General features: G+C 31.6%; 5 protein-coding genes across 7 annotated transcripts; 2 read left to right on the forward strand and 3 right to left on the reverse strand.

The window, feature by feature from the left end:
- The first annotated feature begins 82 nt into the window (after positions 1 to 82).
- On the forward strand, positions 83 to 2,183 carry LOC123680503 (BTB/POZ domain-containing protein KCTD9). Its single transcript, XM_045618439.1, has 4 exons — positions 83 to 326; positions 383 to 1,136; positions 1,284 to 1,507; positions 1,757 to 2,183. Exons 1-4 carry the CDS (start codon positions 273 to 275, stop codon positions 1,871 to 1,873), a joined length of 1,149 nt encoding a protein of 382 aa, XP_045474395.1. The 5' UTR covers positions 83 to 272; the 3' UTR covers positions 1,874 to 2,183.
- On the reverse strand, positions 2,086 to 4,035 carry LOC123680501 (E3 ubiquitin-protein ligase BRE1-like). Its single transcript, XM_045618434.1, has one exon. The coding sequence runs from the start codon at positions 3,837 to 3,839 to the stop codon at positions 2,373 to 2,375; it is 1,467 nt and encodes a 488-aa protein (XP_045474390.1). The 5' UTR covers positions 3,840 to 4,035; the 3' UTR covers positions 2,086 to 2,372.
- A 141-nt stretch (positions 4,036 to 4,176) lies between these two features.
- Positions 4,177 to 5,927, reverse strand: LOC123680504. The gene is made up of 2 exons (XM_045618440.1): positions 5,646 to 5,927; positions 4,177 to 5,170 (listed from the first exon to the last, which is right to left on the reverse strand). Exons 1-2 carry the CDS (start codon positions 5,788 to 5,790, stop codon positions 4,206 to 4,208), a joined length of 1,110 nt encoding a protein of 369 aa, XP_045474396.1. The 5' UTR covers positions 5,791 to 5,927; the 3' UTR covers positions 4,177 to 4,205.
- A 164-nt stretch (positions 5,928 to 6,091) lies between these two features.
- Positions 6,092 to 7,882, forward strand: LOC123680506 (vesicular integral-membrane protein VIP36). The gene is made up of 6 exons (XM_045618442.1): positions 6,092 to 6,341; positions 6,402 to 6,517; positions 6,790 to 6,987; positions 7,036 to 7,198; positions 7,254 to 7,420; positions 7,531 to 7,882. Exons 1-6 carry the CDS (start codon positions 6,218 to 6,220, stop codon positions 7,744 to 7,746), a joined length of 984 nt encoding a protein of 327 aa, XP_045474398.1. The 5' UTR covers positions 6,092 to 6,217; the 3' UTR covers positions 7,747 to 7,882.
- A 1,162-nt stretch (positions 7,883 to 9,044) lies between these two features.
- On the reverse strand, positions 9,045 to 16,199 carry LOC123679948 (inositol polyphosphate-5-phosphatase A). 3 transcript variants are annotated; one of them, XM_045617536.1, is made up of 8 exons: positions 15,527 to 16,178; positions 15,216 to 15,446; positions 14,431 to 14,598; positions 14,128 to 14,376; positions 13,779 to 13,955; positions 13,414 to 13,656; positions 12,524 to 12,560; positions 9,045 to 10,024 (listed from the first exon to the last, which is right to left on the reverse strand). In XM_045617536.1, the coding sequence occupies exons 1-8, from the start codon at positions 15,587 to 15,589 to the stop codon at positions 9,885 to 9,887; spliced, it is 1,308 nt and encodes a 435-aa protein (XP_045473492.1). In that variant the 5' UTR covers positions 15,590 to 16,178; the 3' UTR covers positions 9,045 to 9,884. The 3 variants fall into 3 exon arrangements, 2 of the variants coding, with proteins under 2 accessions (XP_045473492.1, XP_045473491.1); XR_006747457.1 differs by having other exon boundaries at positions 9,798 to 10,024; positions 11,660 to 12,560; XM_045617535.1 differs by having other exon boundaries at positions 9,045 to 12,560; positions 15,527 to 16,199.
- Between the last annotated feature and the right edge of the window lie 34 nt (positions 16,200 to 16,233).

Genomic DNA, 16,233 nt, shown 5'->3' on the forward strand with positions numbered 1-16,233 from the left:
ATCTTCTTTTTATCGGATTTTTTGACATAGAATTGAGATTTTATGAGATGAATCTCCATAGAATAAAAATTACTTATTCTATGCTCAGAGTGAATGTCATATAAGTTAACCTATAATACAGATCCTGTTTTTAATTTTGATAATAAATTCAAATTTAACATTATTTACTGAATTGACAATTTATATTAAATTGACTTCCTTTCCATTTCCCTCCCAACATAAATCCCCGAAAATATTGGGATATTTATAGTTTGAAAATTTCTCCAATCAATATGTCTGAAAAAAAAATAACAGCATACAGAAACGATAGTACTGTTAACGGAGAGGTAGAATTCTCTTCGTTCATATCTTCTGAAGAAATTATTTGCACGTATTTTTGTAGGAATTTGTCTTGCCTAACTCTTGGGAAGAGTTTAAAAATGAGATATACTTAAGACTGAATATAGCTCCTGAAAGAATTTTCTTAAACGATGGAACAGAAATAAAAGATATTGCCCTTATACGACATAATGATGAATTGTATATCTCAACAGGTGAAGATTTCGTGAAACCAAAAAATAAAAAGCCTTCAGATTGGATTACATTGAATGTTGGTGGAAAGTATTTTACGACATCAAGGTCTACATTGACAAGCAAGGAACCAACTAGTATGCTTGCTCGAATGTTTGCCAACAATGAGGATAATTATCTATTCATTCCTAGTAATGTGGATGCCAATGGTGCTTACCTAATAGATAGAAGTCCCACTTATTTTGAGCCTATCCTTAATTACCTAAGAAGTGGTCATTTGATCTATGACACACATGTTAATCCAGATGGTATATTACAAGAAGCAAAATTTTTTGGCATTGATTCAATTATTCCCCAATTGGAAAATTTGAGAGTTCAGACTAATGATGTTCCTTTAACCAGGAGAGATGTGATAGATGCACTCATTAAAAGTCCATGCACATCCGAGTTGAGGTTTCAAGGTGTCAATTTGGCTGGAGCCGACTTAAGCAAGCTAGATTTAAGAAACATTAATTTTAAATATGCCAATATGCAAAAGTGTAAATTGACTGGATCCAACCTAAGTTTTTGTTGTTTAGAAAGGGCAGATTTATCCTACACTAATATAGATGGGGCTCAGCTTTTAGGTAAATAACTAATAATTGACAAATTTTGCACAATTTCAATCATGCAATTATGAAACGGACTAGTCTTTCCAGTTAAGGTTGCATTTTCTTTTGAAATTCTTCAATGACTTACACAAAGAATTATAATTTGATTTTTACACTTTGCAGGAGTTAAAGGTCTTTGTGCTAATTTCAAAGGGGCTTCAATGAGATGTTGCAACTTCAAGGATCCAGCGGGTTCTAGATCTAACATGGAGGGAGTGAATCTGAAATTTGCAGATTTAGAAGAGAGTGATATGTGTGGAGTTAACTTGAGGGTGGCCACCCTGAAAAATGCTAACCTTCAGAATTGTAACTTGAGAGCTGCTGTATTGGCAGGTGCAGATCTAGAGGTTTGTATTTTTTTAAATTGCAATTATATATACAGTCAAGACAACTGGGGATTCATAATTCAAAAGACCTGTTTTAAGGAATTGCCGAAATTCTTTTGGTCACAACTGTCCTCTAAAGTTTTGCCGTTTTTACCATTTATATGAATCTTTTATTTAAAAAATGTTGCATTTCAAATGGGATTTGATGGTATTTAAGCTCAGACTTTTTTTTAGTATTAGTATTATGGAATTCACTTTAAATATTTTCAGAAGTGTGATTTGTCTGGCAGTGATCTGCATGAAGCGAATCTACGTGGAGCAAATTTAAAAGATGCCACATTTGAGCTAATGCTAACGCCACTTCATATGTCTCAAGCGATTCGTTGAACTGTTCATTATCCAGAGTTATAGCCACATAAATGATAGATTTTCCCTACCAATTTAAAAATGTACTAAGCTGAGAAATTTTATATTGTGTTGGGTTTTTTTGTACTCTTTATAATTGTTATTTTAAATATTCATATAAATTGTGGGTTCTATCTTTGGTTTTAAATTTTTGTTTAAACATTGGCTTCGGCTCTATTGTTAAATGCTGTAAATACTTGTTCATAATTATTTATTTTCTTATAATTTTCATATTTTATGAATTCGATATATAAAACAAACTAGACTAGAATTTAATAAAACATCAAACATTTTTTGACTTTTCTCCGAGTGGAAAAATCCTAAGTTGAAGTAAAAAAGTTAACAGATTTTAATTCCTTATGAATATTTACAATAAGCACAAATATTTTTTTCTTGAACTAAGGCATGCTCTTCATGAAGAGCTAAAGGAGAAGATAAAAAAAATTCATCCTACATTTAATTCTGTACATTATGAAAAAAATTATTGACTTGATGGAATGAAATCTTCAGGAATATTCAATTTTTTCAGCAATGTCTCCATGTCCATAAATGCATGCATATTTAGTTGCTTCAAAAGGTCTTGGAGAGCATTTACACATCCATGTTTCCATCTAGAAGTTAACATCTTCAAATCTTCAGTACTATGCATTCTTTTAAGCATTTTAGCTCTCTTCAAATCTTCTAATATCTGCCTTTTCTCCTCAACTTCCTTCTCCAACATGTCTAAATTTTTTATTTTGATTTCTTTAGGTGTACAAGTAATTACTTCAAAGTCGTCATCACTTTGTTCTTGAGGTGTGAGACATGTATTGTGTTTATTTGTGGATTCTTTAAATTTTTCCAACTTCACAAAACAATCATTTAGTGAATTTAAACTGGATGTGTGGCTGGTTATGGTGCTCTCTGTAAGAGTTCTTGATCTAGAATCTCCAACAGATAGAGATTTTTTCAGTTCATTTTTTGATTTCTTTGCTTTCTTTCCTACCTCTGTTTTACTTCGTTCCAACAACTTTTTTGGTTTCCTTTTTTTTGGAAGAAACTCAAAATCATCATCATCTTCTGATAGTTCGCAATATGTTTTTTGTTCTTTAATTTTTCTATCCTTCAAAATTTCATCCTGATGTGTTTTATTTTCTTTTTCGTTAGAATAACATACTTTAATAAAATTAGATTGGTTTTGTTTATTAATAGTGGTATTTACTATATTGGTATTATTTTGTAAGGATTTTTCACTGCTGGTAATTATACTAGTCCTGTGATCTTCTGAATTAATATCATGTAGATTTTCTTTTTCTCCATTTTTAATAGAAAATTTATTTAGATCCTCTTTAGTCTCAACATCTTTTGTAGTATTAATTATTTCAAATTTCGCAGAAATATTATTGCTACAACTATCTTTTTCTATATTATTTTCACTTCTTTTGTTTTCTACAAAGGACTCGGTATCTGCCAATTTTTTTGTTTTATGTTTTGTTTTGGCACCTGAAGGGGAGGAAAAAAGTTTCGATAATTTCTTGGCACAACTAACATGACTATCTTCTTGTGATTTGGGACCTTGAGTAATTTCAGTATTTATCACAGGGATTTCTTTGTTTTCTGATGAGCAATCTAATGGAGTATCAACATGATTTTTATCTTCCTTAATTTTAATATTTTTAGTTTTTATTACTTTGCCATTTGATGGAGTTGATAAATTCTTTTTTAATTTGAAATCGTCCACAGGGGTCGAAGTTTTTCTTTTTCGAGAAAGGCCAACTTGTCTACATGGACTATCATTATTTATTTCGGTTTTCAATAATGGTTTTAGATCGGTAGTTTTCTCTGTTTTAGGGGTACTTGATGCTTTATCGACATCGTCAATGAGCAAACTTTCAACGGTTTTCAGGGGAGTATTCCTTTTTCTGGATAAACCTACTTTTCTACAAGGTGTCAACTTACTACGATTCATAATATTTCCAAATTTATCAAGTCATACCGATTCAATTTAAATGGTTTAATTTGAATTTAATTTGTAGGTTGGGTTTGTTATCTGTGATTCATATTCATAGATGACAATACCATTCTCGTTCTTTAAGTATGGTCTTGGATCTATGACATAATCAAAATAGGTTTTTTTGCGTCGAACCAGTTTTGTACTGTGGTATGATGTCATGAGTTTAACGATTCGGTTACTTTCGCGCCCTCTACATGTCTTAAAATTGGCATAGATGTAAACTTATATTAGTGATCTGTGGTTTCATCTTCCATTCAGAGATGATGAAATGAAGTCAATAAATTCATGGAAGTAATTTCAGAATCATTTATTACAGAAATATTAATGTACTGCAATTCTAAGATTCAAATCACTACCTTCTCTTAATAAACCAGCTGCCGAACCATAACCAACATAAAGACAATTGAATTTCTTCGCTACTTCGTCAACGTTCAGGTTTTCTGGAATACCATTGACGTCACTAAAACAGGAAAAACTCACGTTGTCGTTTTTCGAGGATAATTCAATGGTACTATGATATTTGTCGGTACTGTTGGAGAACAACCAAATCAAGATGTAAGAGTGTGATTTTCTCCTGGACTTGGAACCGCTCAGCATGACCCAAAAAGAGTCAATAGGCACTTTCTGGCAGAACTTTCTACACGTTTTTATGACACTGTGAGTGCTCCTAGACCTGAGCAAGTCAATCTTGTTGTTCTCGTAAATGGTGATGATGGCCAGACATAGACTTTTTCCGCATTCACTCAAGGATATGTCGAAAGGCAACAAAGTGTCTTTATGTCTTTCAGTAGCGTACTTCTTCAGTTCTGGATGTTCGTAACGAAAGTGATTGGCGAAGGAAGACACTGCAATCATTCTATTGCATGGATGATGTGGACAAACTACAGGTTTATGAGACGAAAACTGAGACAAATTCAGATAACGGTAATTCGATCTGCTTGAAACTGAAGTTCTGCAATTCCCAAATATATTGGATCGCGTTTTGGACAATTTTTCTTCAACCACGATATCTCCTTGATTTCTCTTTTCGAAAAGTTTGTTGAGATCCGTTGTGGGAAGGCCAAATAAGTTTTCTACCGTTGGTGGTGCTGTGGACCGTAGATTAGTCTCACTTTCTTTGCTTGCGTTTTTTATGGTCTTTAACAAGGGATTAGATTCGTACCGATACGGTCTTCCGATTCCTGGGTTTGATCTTAATTTTTTAAGGAATTCAGGACTTATTCTTGTTTCTTTGAAGGTCATAGGTGTTCCGCAAAGTTCACAGAAGCATTTGTTCTCTTCCAAACCTAGAATTGTGAGATTTAGATACCACAAAGAAGAAATATTTTTTTTATAATCTTCAAACCATCCCAGAATGCTGGAATAGTTTGTAGCGTTTTTTCTAAGTGCTGCAATGTAATGAAAACAAGAGTTATTTCACACAAATACTATTGATCCTATACATATATATGAAATTTAAAATGAACCATGTATTTAAATAATGAAAGGAGGTACCCTCTTGAAAGTGAATAAAAAAAATAATGAAAATTCTAATGAACCGGGGTAGAGTTAAAAACACGATAATATTTGAATTACCTTTTTCTTTAGTTGATCAATATATACCCTACATTCGAGGAAATAGAATTAAAAGAACATTTGTAGTTAGAATGAGATGCTGAAGAATTTTCGGGTTATTCAAGATCGTCTATTTCCTAGTAATTCTAAAATTTGGTCCCATTTTTTCGAGGAAATCATTCAGCTACCTACAAAAATCATACTTACCTCGGTGTTTTTGTTTAAGTTCTAGAAAGCAACTGTTACAATATTGATGTTGATACGGACAATGGAACAGTGGTGCGTTCTCAGGTATATTTCCGCATAGATTACAGACACATACAGTTGCCCAGTGGTCAACTGAATCGACCATATTGATTATTACATAAAAAATAAAACTATTCTATTTGGTGCACTAATATCACATCGTAATACAAAAATTTAGTGAAACACTACTAATCAATGTGACAAATAAATCATCCTACGGCGAAGCATATGACAAAAAGTCATGAATAAGTTTTGAATCTCGGAAACTAGATAGTCATAAAAAAATTCATCGTCTCATTGCTCCAGTTTTCTCACGAAGTTCAAAAACATCGGATATCCTAAAAGATTCGAACCGCATAAGTAATCATAGATAATTAAATAAAATGACGCACTTGAGATAACCTTAAATTATCTTGTTATCTGTGTTCGTGAGTTATTCTCCACAAATTTTTGGACAATGATAATTATCATTAGGTATTTCTGTATTAGGAATAATTTATAACTAACAAGAAACGTACGATTAGTTTGTTAAGATGAACACCAAACGAAGCTTTTTCTATTTATTACTAGCGATACTCAATATAAGTTACGTAAAATCAGAATGGAATACAAAAGACTTTATGAAAAGAGAACATTCTCTAATAAAGCCCTATTATGGTTAGTATTTTAAATGCATTCGTTTTTGTTATGAATGACTTATTTTTCTTGTTTTTTAAGGATCAGGAATTGATATACCTTTTTGGCAGTTCATGGGAAGTACAATGGTTACTCCCAATTATATTAGATTAACTCCTGATCTCCAGAGTAAAACAGGAGCTATTTGGAATATAGTGGTACGTTATTATTTTTTAATTAAACTAAAAAGTTTATTGAGGATTTTCCCATAATATTGGAATTTTTTTATAGCAAATAATATATAGCTAAAATTTTAAGAAAAAACTTATGGGTTCTACTGCATGTTTTGAATTGTACCTCAAATATTTGAAGATTATGTCAATTTATTGTTAACTTATTCTCTATAAATTAGAATTGCTTTACTTTGAACTTTGTACTGCATCTCATTATGCTAGTCTTCATATTAAAATTCAAGGATTAACTTTTTCAGCCAGTTACGGTAAGAAACTGGGATTTGCAAGTCCAATTTAAAGTCCATGGAAAGGGGAAAAACTTATTTGGAGATGGATTGGCTATATGGTATGCCAAAGATATTTTACAAGGAGGTCCAGTTTTTGGCAACAAAGATTTCTTCCAAGGACTAGCAGTCATTTTAGATACTTACAGTAATCATAATGGACCTCATAATGTGAGTAGAAAACCCAGAAATTAACATCTATTGAAGATCGATTTTCAGCATCAACATCCTTATATTTCCGCGATGGTAAACAATGGTAGTCTCCATTACGATCATGACAGGGATGGTACACACACCCAATTGGCAGGATGTGAGGCCAAATTCAGAAATGTTGATCATGATACTCATGTTTCAATCAGATATGAAAAGGATGTATTGACAGGTAAATATTTTGAAAATTGAAATAGGTTGATTTGAAATATATCTTTACATTTCAGTGTCAACTGATATTGAGAATAGAGCAGCTTGGAAAGAGTGCTTGAAAGTTGATGGTGTTATTTTGCCTACTGGTTATCATTTGGGATTGTCTGCAACAACTGGAGACCTTTCCGATAACCACGATGTCATATCAGTTAGGTTGTTCGAGTTGGATCTGCCTAGTGATGTGAGTATAACAATTTCCTTTTGTTTCAGTTAGGTTTTTTGAAATTGAATGAATTTATTTGTTTATTTTGAATAAACATTATTATTATTATTTTGAAAAATAATTTTCAGCCAAGTCCAAGTGAGGATCGTAGCCAAGTATTACCGTCGGCTACCCATTTCGAACCAGCTAGAGAACATGTAGAAGATCAGAAATCTTCCAGTTGGTCAGGAATCAAGCTATTCCTGGTAATGCTCCTAGTTGGAATCCTCTTAGTGGTAGTTGTTGTGATAGGTATAATGTTTTATCAGAAACAACAGGAGAAAAGTAGAAAGCATTTTTATTAAGTGTCAATTGGTTTTCACCTTCATCACAAAGGTTTAGGTTAAGGTTGATTGATGTACAAGAACTGGTAAATATAAAATATGATTTTTATATTTTGTGATTATATTTATATGTAAATAAACTTGTGATTTTTCTCAACCTTCGAACGTTCATTGTATTGAGGTTTTATTTGGATATTTCAAATCTTACTTAAAAGATCAGACCTTCAGAACCAAATTCAACGGCAAGTATTCCAACCTTGAAGCAATTAAAGAGCAAACCAATGTAGTTTCAAATCTTGCTCAAGTTAAATGATTTTAGTTCTTACAACTTTGCAATTCGATCAAGTCATAGAGTAATAAACATAGATAGAGGGAGTATACACAATTTTTACATGTCCCCAACATGGTTAGATTTAGTTGTCAGATTGTGATATATTTTCAAATCAACAATTTTACTATTTCGTTATGAATATTTATTATATTGAATGAAATATATTTATTTGAGTGATTCCCAATTGTATATGCAAATTTGAATATTTGGAATTCGATATTTTTCCTAATTGTCAAATTTATAATAAGCAGAATATTTATTATTTTCTGTATGTACCTGCTGAAATCCAAGGTTTGGCAACTTTTGCTCTCCTAGTGTCATCGTTTGTTTCACGTCGTTTGGCGCGCTTGAAGTTTGTTTTCTGAATTTCTGATATATTTGGGTATTTATTTCAATATATTTTGAGTTAATATGAAACGTTGATTCACTATGGGACATAAGAAGTGCGTTCTTTGTGGAGAAACTCGCGAATTGAGTGAAATATCGTATCACTGATATGTTTTCATTTGCGCGCGCTTCATGTCAAATTTGATAGTTCATGTTTGGGACAAAATTTGCTTACTGAAAATGACATATGCTGCTATCTATGTTTACGACTCTGAGGATAGAGCACATACGTTCTTTTGTATTTTGAAATTGCCCACAGTGTTGGAAGTTTTTCTTTTTTGCGAAAAACCAACAAAAACTATCATTATTGATTACGTATTTTATTAATTTCTCAGACGTTTTGGGGATACTTGGTGCTTTATCGACATTGTCAACAAGTCAACATTTTTCAAAGGAGTATTTTTTTCTGGACGAACCTTCTTTTTTACAAGGTATTAACTTACATACTAAGGTTCATATTTCAAATTCACAAGGTTTTATTTTAATTTAATTAGTAGGTTTGGTTTTTTAATCTCAAACTAAAAAACTAGTTGACAAGAGTGTATTTACTTCAGCCTTCAAGTTCATATTCTTTGCGGGGAACAGTAACAAGATGAAAAAATTGTAGATGACTAGTACATTTATTATCATTTTGTACATCTTGTATATTATGCATAAGTACAAAGAACTGAGTATACATTTATCATAAACCTACTTAAGTATAGAATATATTACCAATTAACATCGATTAAAATTCAAACGAAAACCTATCAACTTCTTTCATTTTCCAACTTGGAAAAACGGTTTGTATTGGAAATCTTGGATAAAAATATGGACAACATTTGACACAGCCACAAGATATTTGGGTACGGTAGTATTTTTATGTTTTGAATTGTAATTTTCAAAAATGAGACTATAACCGGTTCCCTTTCTATAAAACTCTAAAACTGAAACGATTGCAATGAAGAATATCATTTGGGAACCAGCTTTTATACAACCATAATACATAATATTTCTTACATCAAAAGTCAACAGTATAAGCACATAGATTAGACAACACTGTAATGGAACAATCAGATATATGTAATTTATAATTCCCAGCAACTACACATTAAGTCATCAACAATTTCTAAGTCTATCAACAGATAATGTTTAAAGTATTTCGCACCAACTAAAAACTTTTTGAAAAATAAAAAGATCGGGACAATTCTAGAAACTGCCAAGTCAAATGATCTACTGTATGTTTTCCATAGAATATTATTTTTGTCATGTTTTTTTTTTTATTATTGAAGGCAGTGTTCACCTTAAGTTGGAGAGTAGAGGAAGTTAATAACAATAAAAAGGACATTTTTAAAGGAACAATTTTGGTACAAAAACAAAGTAAAAGTAACAAAAATATTCGCATCAATATCACTCCATAAAACACAATCGAAACTTACAGCTTCACAATATTCGATATCCTTTAAACTGCCGTCTCCCTGAATACTTTAATGGGATGTTCAATATTTTGAATGTAAATGTATCTTGTTACTGTGTGTGAACTAGCTTCCTGAAGATTGATCTTAACATCGTTAATGACGTTATTTGTGAACACTACTTCACCTATATAAAACAGCAAGATACTAGATTAGGAAAAACAATCACTAATACGTTTGGAGGCAGATCAAGAAAATAACGGACAGTTTTCTTCAGCATCCTCTCAGATTATTTTCTTTAACTGCTGTTCAAATGATATGCTTCCAATCACATCAGACTTAACAATTTAAAGCTATTCATACATCAAAAAATATAAGTTTACTCGCGAAATTTGTTAATAACATCGTTCGTTATTATCCTAAACTCTGTACGATGATTTTCTTCTTAGTCTCCTCCTGAAGGACATACAAAGTCAAAACGACATTTATATAAAACTGTTTAACTACTCTGGCAGCTGATAACAGGTACGACATTTGAACCCAATAAGATTAACAAAGATCAGTAACGAACAAAAATTTAATTAGAGATTTTGTGACCGAAAAAACTTTTCGATTAATTTGATTATTTAATCAAATTGGGCCCCACTAAAAAATCTAAATTCACTATTTTCTACATGATAACTCAAGATGTTCCGAGAAACTTCAATTATATATTTTCATAATGTATGAATTGGAATGAAACACATAGCTAACTATTAAATGAAGCACACAAAAAACTAGAGCTAAATGCAATGACATACATAACAACCAATAACAAATTGAAAATGAATGAAAAATGGAACAAACTTCATGCTTGTATAGTTCAGCTTGAAAATCTTTATGATATTTCTCTGCGATAAAATAATAAAAAAAATAGTTTTCCTACATAGAAAACTTGTTAAGGAATTGTAAAGACAACTAAGTCAGAAGAGTTACCTCTATTCAGTATTACCAAACAATGAGTTTTGAAATCATGCAGAGAATCTAACTAGTCACAAAATAAGAACAAAAACACCTCTAAGATCCAATGGAATCGCCAAGTATATATCATGCATTGTAAATTTTTGTTAAAACATTTTTTTTATCAAAACAACATTTTATCTATTGAAAAAAAAAGTTGAATACGTGATAAATTTTTGGTGATTGCATCTGGTCTCAGAGATTTTTTAGTTCTTATAGGACGAAAATTTACATTTCCTTCATAGCCAGTTCATGGCTCAAGTCAATCAGATAAATTCCAACAGTTTATAATGATGACGAAATATATTTAGTGTAATTTAAATACTCATTAAAGAAAAATGACAGTGAAACATGTATTCAAACTGGAATAATTTATATTTATAATGCTTAGTTCTGTTGGTCTTGGACTATTTTCGTTTTATTGCAAAAAAATTACTTTGGAAATGACTGTCCATTTGTTGATTTATTTGGAATGACCTCAGAAAATTAGCGCTTCAATAATTTATGACACCTTAAGTGGATGAGCTCGTTTAATTTATGAGTTTATTTCATTGGATTGATTCATAGGAAATTTGATATGGAAAATATTTATTTCCAATTTTGTTTGATCTGTTCAGTGATTTTGAATATTTGTAATATTCAGACCAAGTTAATATGAAAAAGCCGTATTTTATACTTATGAGTTAAAAACCAAAAAAATAATTATAGTCTATATATTCATTTATATTTAAAATGTTTAGTTCATCTTTTAATGTTATTTGGCTCCTTAGCATCTTCAATGATTTCATAGAATCTTCAGTATGTATTTTCTTTTTTTACTTACTATTTTCATTTCTCTCTCTCATATTCAGATGTTTCTTATTATTTCATGGAAAATCAATTACTTGATTTCGGTTCCATAAATTCTTCGTACGAAGAATTAGTCAGAAATGTCTCATGCACCTTTTACCGAAAATATTCATCTATTTCATTTTTTATGTAAAAAAAAACTATTGTCATCAAAATTTTGGGTAATGAGGTAGGCGAATACCATTCATTTCTCGTCTATTTCATAGGTTCAGCTCAAATTTCGAATATTTCCAATACTACGATATGGTACAGCATTTCTTTCTAATATTCCAACTTGAAACGTGCATTCGATCTTTCTTCCTATTCTGATTATCATCGATTTCTTCTTTATCAAGCGATTGTTCCTGAGGCGAACAATTCAACCTATCTTCGGGTTGGCACCTCTGTAACGTAGGGCTCACCTCCGCTACAAGCGACATAGGTACGGATTTACACTTATCACCCAAATAATCCCCCACCGGTATAGCTTTCTGATCGATATCAGACTTTGAACGCTCTAATACTTTGAGTTCTGTCTTCAATTCGGATTCTAAAATATACTCCAGCTTACTCTTGAGTAAATTAGGGGGTACGGTGGTAATCTTTTCGTTCACTACTTTATCGGGCATAGGGGAATGTGATTCGGTGCTTTCCGGTGTGTAGGGTTCATGCATCAACATGTCTTTGGTAATTGGTGGCTCATGCAAAAGCTTTGAATCTACTTCTTTGAAATAGCTCTCGTACGACATATGATCACTCATATCTGTTATGTTAATTTTTACAGAAGCTATAGAACGGCAACACTGACATGGGCCAGGCAAACATTCGTAATGCACATGGTCACAACACAAAACTGTACCTGCATTACCCTTCAATATGGCACTTAGATACACAGGCTGCAAAAATACAAACACTCTGTAAACATCAGAATTGAAACATTATTCGGCTTCGATCTGAACTCTCATTAATTGGTTAATATGCTTTCAAAGAATACCGAACAATGGTTAAAATTTTACTATTCATTAATTTTTTTAGGTTAGGTCAGGTTATGTAAGAGTTGATAAAAACCCTCAACAACATTATTCAATAGGCCGCTTAACAGTATCAAACAATTTTTTTATAATGAATTGACTTATTAGCAGTTTACGATTGATATATACATGCGAAATGTAGTGAAATTTAGAAAAAAATCAAAATATTGCAGAACCCACAAAAGAAATGAAACAGTACAAATATAGATAAAATTGTAGGAATATAGATAAAACTATAAATTATATTGTACTATTTATTGATATCCTCATTGGTAATTTGATAAAAAAAGTATGTGCCCGAATATACAAAAAAAAAAAAATTCAAGTTGGTATCACATTATGAGAAACGAACTCTATTGGGCGAACTTACAATGATGTCATTTGTGGTGAAAATTGTGTTATTTGCTTTTTCTTTCCTATGCGTTTATTATTTCGCTTTAAATTTTTCTACAATAAGATTCTAGTTATTTTGGAAGCCCCAACTGATTTATTTTCTCTATAGACAGGTCATTTACAACAACAATGAAGTCTAACCTCGAACTGATTGCTAAATTGAGAACATAATGAATTAAAATAATCTTTATTAAAAATATTCATCAACGCTGCTAAGTAATTTGGGAGTACTTGTTAAATAGCCTATTACTCTAGAATGGCTAGAATTGAATTATTTAAAATTGACCATCAACTTGGATTGAAAATATCTAATAATAAGCCTTACCTTATGGTCCCCCATACAAATATCCATACCCATTAATTTATACCCTACAGGATGGTCCTCACTTATCAGTTCTTTGGCTGTATGACTAAGTAGGACTCGATCACACCAAGACGGACATCGAGTTGGCATATAAGTAGAAGGTTTCTCTATATCTTCTTCAAAAGGATACGATGGAGGAAAGTCTATCGAATATTCGCTTATGTAATTTTTAAACTGCTCCACTTCCATATCGTAAGGTTTCAGCTGAAATAATCATAACCTATATTTCACAGTCTTGTATTGGCCATAGAATTTTGTTATGAAGCAACTTGATTGGCTGCCAATTGACAGTTAAATAGTTGGCAACGTTGACAATCAAAACTTACCCATTTAGGATTTAAATCTACACAACTAGGCTTGCAACTACTGAGATCAGAATGACTAAATTCCTTTTTTCCAATGATCAATATGAGCTTATCATCCTCGTTTGTATATTGATATTTGGTGTGATCGTTACTGTTATTGTTCTGTACCCTGTTAGTTTGAAGGCCTTCCGTTATTTTCTAAACAAACAAAAAATCTGTTCAGATCTGTTGGAGGTAGGTGACACTCAATTTAAGGCGATCTTTTCAGAACAAAAGAATGACAAAATTAATTGAGTATTACGAATATCTTTTTGGTTTTTTGAATATCATGGATCTGAAAAGATCGTCAAAGTTTATCGTTTAATAGTACCTTAACAACTGAATTAGTATCTGTTCGAAAATTGAAGTCACCAAATAAAAAATACGGTATTTTACCATCGTTAAACCTTTTCAGAGTGTGTTCCAGTGCTCTTTTACGATCTTTGGAGTAAATTGAAGGTGACGTTTCCATTGCTACAATATTCGAAGCGTCATGAAACAAATGAATGTTGACCATATCGAACACTGTCCCATTTAAAGACCATCGTGTACGCAAGTAGCCTTTTCTTGACCATTTACACTACAAAAATGCCATTATTTTCGTTTATCCATAATAGGAACAGTTGTTGCATACCTCTGGAAAGAAATCCTGAGGGAATTTGGCTTTGTCTTTGGTAGTTACTGACTCTATATTTCCAGAGTGAATTTCTTTACCCCTTACTGGCAAGAATGAGTTATTTTTGAAGTCCCAAATGGAAATGTCTTCAATGGAATTATGAATAAAATATAGATTTCCTAACGCCTGTAACAAATTTTTTCGAAAATGAATATTTTGAATTGTCAAATAAATTCTTGAAACAATTTTATTAATTTATTGTTATCAAGCCAATCAACAATCGATAATTAACATTTGTGGTGAAAAGTGTAAACCACAAGAACAATATTTTTTATTTTGAGGTATTTCCTTGCAATTATGTAAATATTAATCAACAAATGTTTTTCCTGTTACATTTCCTTTTTCGTTATACTTTCCACCTAAAATTAATTGATTACATAGAGGAGGAAATAATGAAGGTCATTATGATTAGTTTAGTCAACACCTAATATATTTATGGCTTCAAATTAATTCACACTATAATAAAATTGATATGTTGACTTCATATTTTGCAATTATAATGATAATTATATATTAATGTAAAATTTCTGAAGGATGGATTGAAAGAAAACATTTTCTTATCTTGAAGAAAACATCAAATACTTAGCTTAATGTGATAATGGTAATCCTGTTTAAATACTCAAGTTTGCAAATGAGCTTAACATTCTTATTCAATAGAAACTCGAAAGGAATATAAACTTGTTTTATTTTTCATGAATTTACCTTGAATTGAATTTCATAAATGGAAAAGAATGAAAACTTACAGTAAAATGTTCGACAGAGCTGTAATCCTCATCTAAGAAGACTCTCACTTTATCGAATAGCCTTAATTCATTACTAGACATGAGAATTTTTACGAAATGTTCAACATGTCTCATACTATGTTCATAATTCTTTCCTCCAACTTCTTGGCAATGTAAACCAATAAATTTACAATCTAATTTCCTAATGGTAGAAATGAATTCTTCACACCAAATTTTTAACATATCATTTGGCTGAAAGAGAAATGTAGATTCATAAGAATTTAGGTACATGGTTAAATTAGTAATGATTAGGGAAGAATGATGTTACTCACAGCCTCAAAAATAGAGCCAACATTGGCAGTGACTAGAAGAATTGGAACTGTCTTTGAATCCATGATTTTGGTTTATAAGGTTTTTTAAAAATTAGAAAATTCTTATTCGCAGTGTTTCTGAATTAGGTACATCTTCTTCACTCTGTGTTGTTTGACTAGAGTACATTTTAGCCATGAAACTGTGTTGGGTGTTCAACAGATATAACTTTGAATTTTCCTGTTTCTATATCAATTGATTTTTACCGGAAGGCACTAACCACTTTCGATTAATTTATCAAATTGCGCACGCAACACTCTATCATTTTCATACACAACCAACCTCAAATCGATTATTTATTCAACGGTTTGTTTAATTCACAAATTAATCTGGTTTTAAGGTTGTTTTTGTTTACCATTTCATCAGAACCTCTTCCGAAACACAGAAAATCGGTGCGGAATAATTAATTAGTTTTTTCTATGACGGCGATAACCACAGAACGGCGGTCAATTCGATTCAGATTTCAGTCCGCTGCGAATCGGCCAGAAAAAATTGATTTACAGCATTCATGCGCAACCTTCGCGGATTCTTGTACGAAGGTAACTTCGGACGTCACTAAATTCCTTTGGATAATGGTTTTGGACAAGTGTTCAGGTGTAGACAAGCTTGTATCTTGTCGACCGAACTCTATGAGGGGCAGTGCGGTTTCGAGCTTGAACAATAAAATGAC

Source organism: Harmonia axyridis, chromosome 5, assembly GCF_914767665.1.
Source record: "Harmonia axyridis chromosome 5, icHarAxyr1.1, whole genome shotgun sequence".
Classification (NCBI taxonomy): domain Eukaryota; kingdom Metazoa; phylum Arthropoda; class Insecta; order Coleoptera; family Coccinellidae; genus Harmonia; species Harmonia axyridis.

Bases quoted from the DNA above. Each gene is read 5' to 3' on its own strand.
- LOC123680503 (XM_045618439.1), top strand. From the start codon at position 273: ATGTCTGAAAAAAAAATAACAGCATACAGAAACGATAGTACTGTTAAC. The intron at 327-382 runs GTAGAATTCTCT...GTATTTTTGTAG, and splicing joins ATAGTACTGTTAACGGAGAG to GAATTTGTCTTGCCTAACTC. The intron at 1,508-1,756 runs GTTTGTATTTTT...AAATATTTTCAG, and splicing joins TGGCAGGTGCAGATCTAGAG to AAGTGTGATTTGTCTGGCAG.
- LOC123680501 (XM_045618434.1), bottom strand. From the start codon at position 3,839: ATGAATCGTAGTAAGTTGACACCTTGTAGAAAAGTAGGTTTATCCAGA.
- LOC123680504 (XM_045618440.1), bottom strand. From the start codon at position 5,790: ATGGTCGATTCAGTTGACCACTGGGCAACTGTATGTGTCTGTAATCTA. The intron at 5,171-5,645 runs GTAAGTATGATT...TCACAATTCTAG, and splicing joins ACTTAAACAAAAACACCGAG to GTTTGGAAGAGAACAAATGC.
- LOC123680506 (XM_045618442.1), top strand. From the start codon at position 6,218: ATGAACACCAAACGAAGCTTTTTCTATTTATTACTAGCGATACTCAAT. The intron at 6,342-6,401 runs GTTAGTATTTTA...TTGTTTTTTAAG, and splicing joins TCTAATAAAGCCCTATTATG to GATCAGGAATTGATATACCT. The intron at 7,421-7,530 runs GTGAGTATAACA...AATAATTTTCAG, and splicing joins AGTTGGATCTGCCTAGTGAT to CCAAGTCCAAGTGAGGATCG.
- LOC123679948 (XM_045617535.1), bottom strand. From the start codon at position 15,589: ATGGATTCAAAGACAGTTCCAATTCTTCTAGTCACTGCCAATGTTGGC. The intron at 13,956-14,127 runs GTACTATTAAAC...TTGTTTGTTTAG, and splicing joins ATACTAATTCAGTTGTTAAG to AAAATAACGGAAGGCCTTCA. The intron at 12,561-13,413 runs GTAAGGCTTATT...GTATTTTTGCAG, and splicing joins TTTGTATGGGGGACCATAAG to CCTGTGTATCTAAGTGCCAT.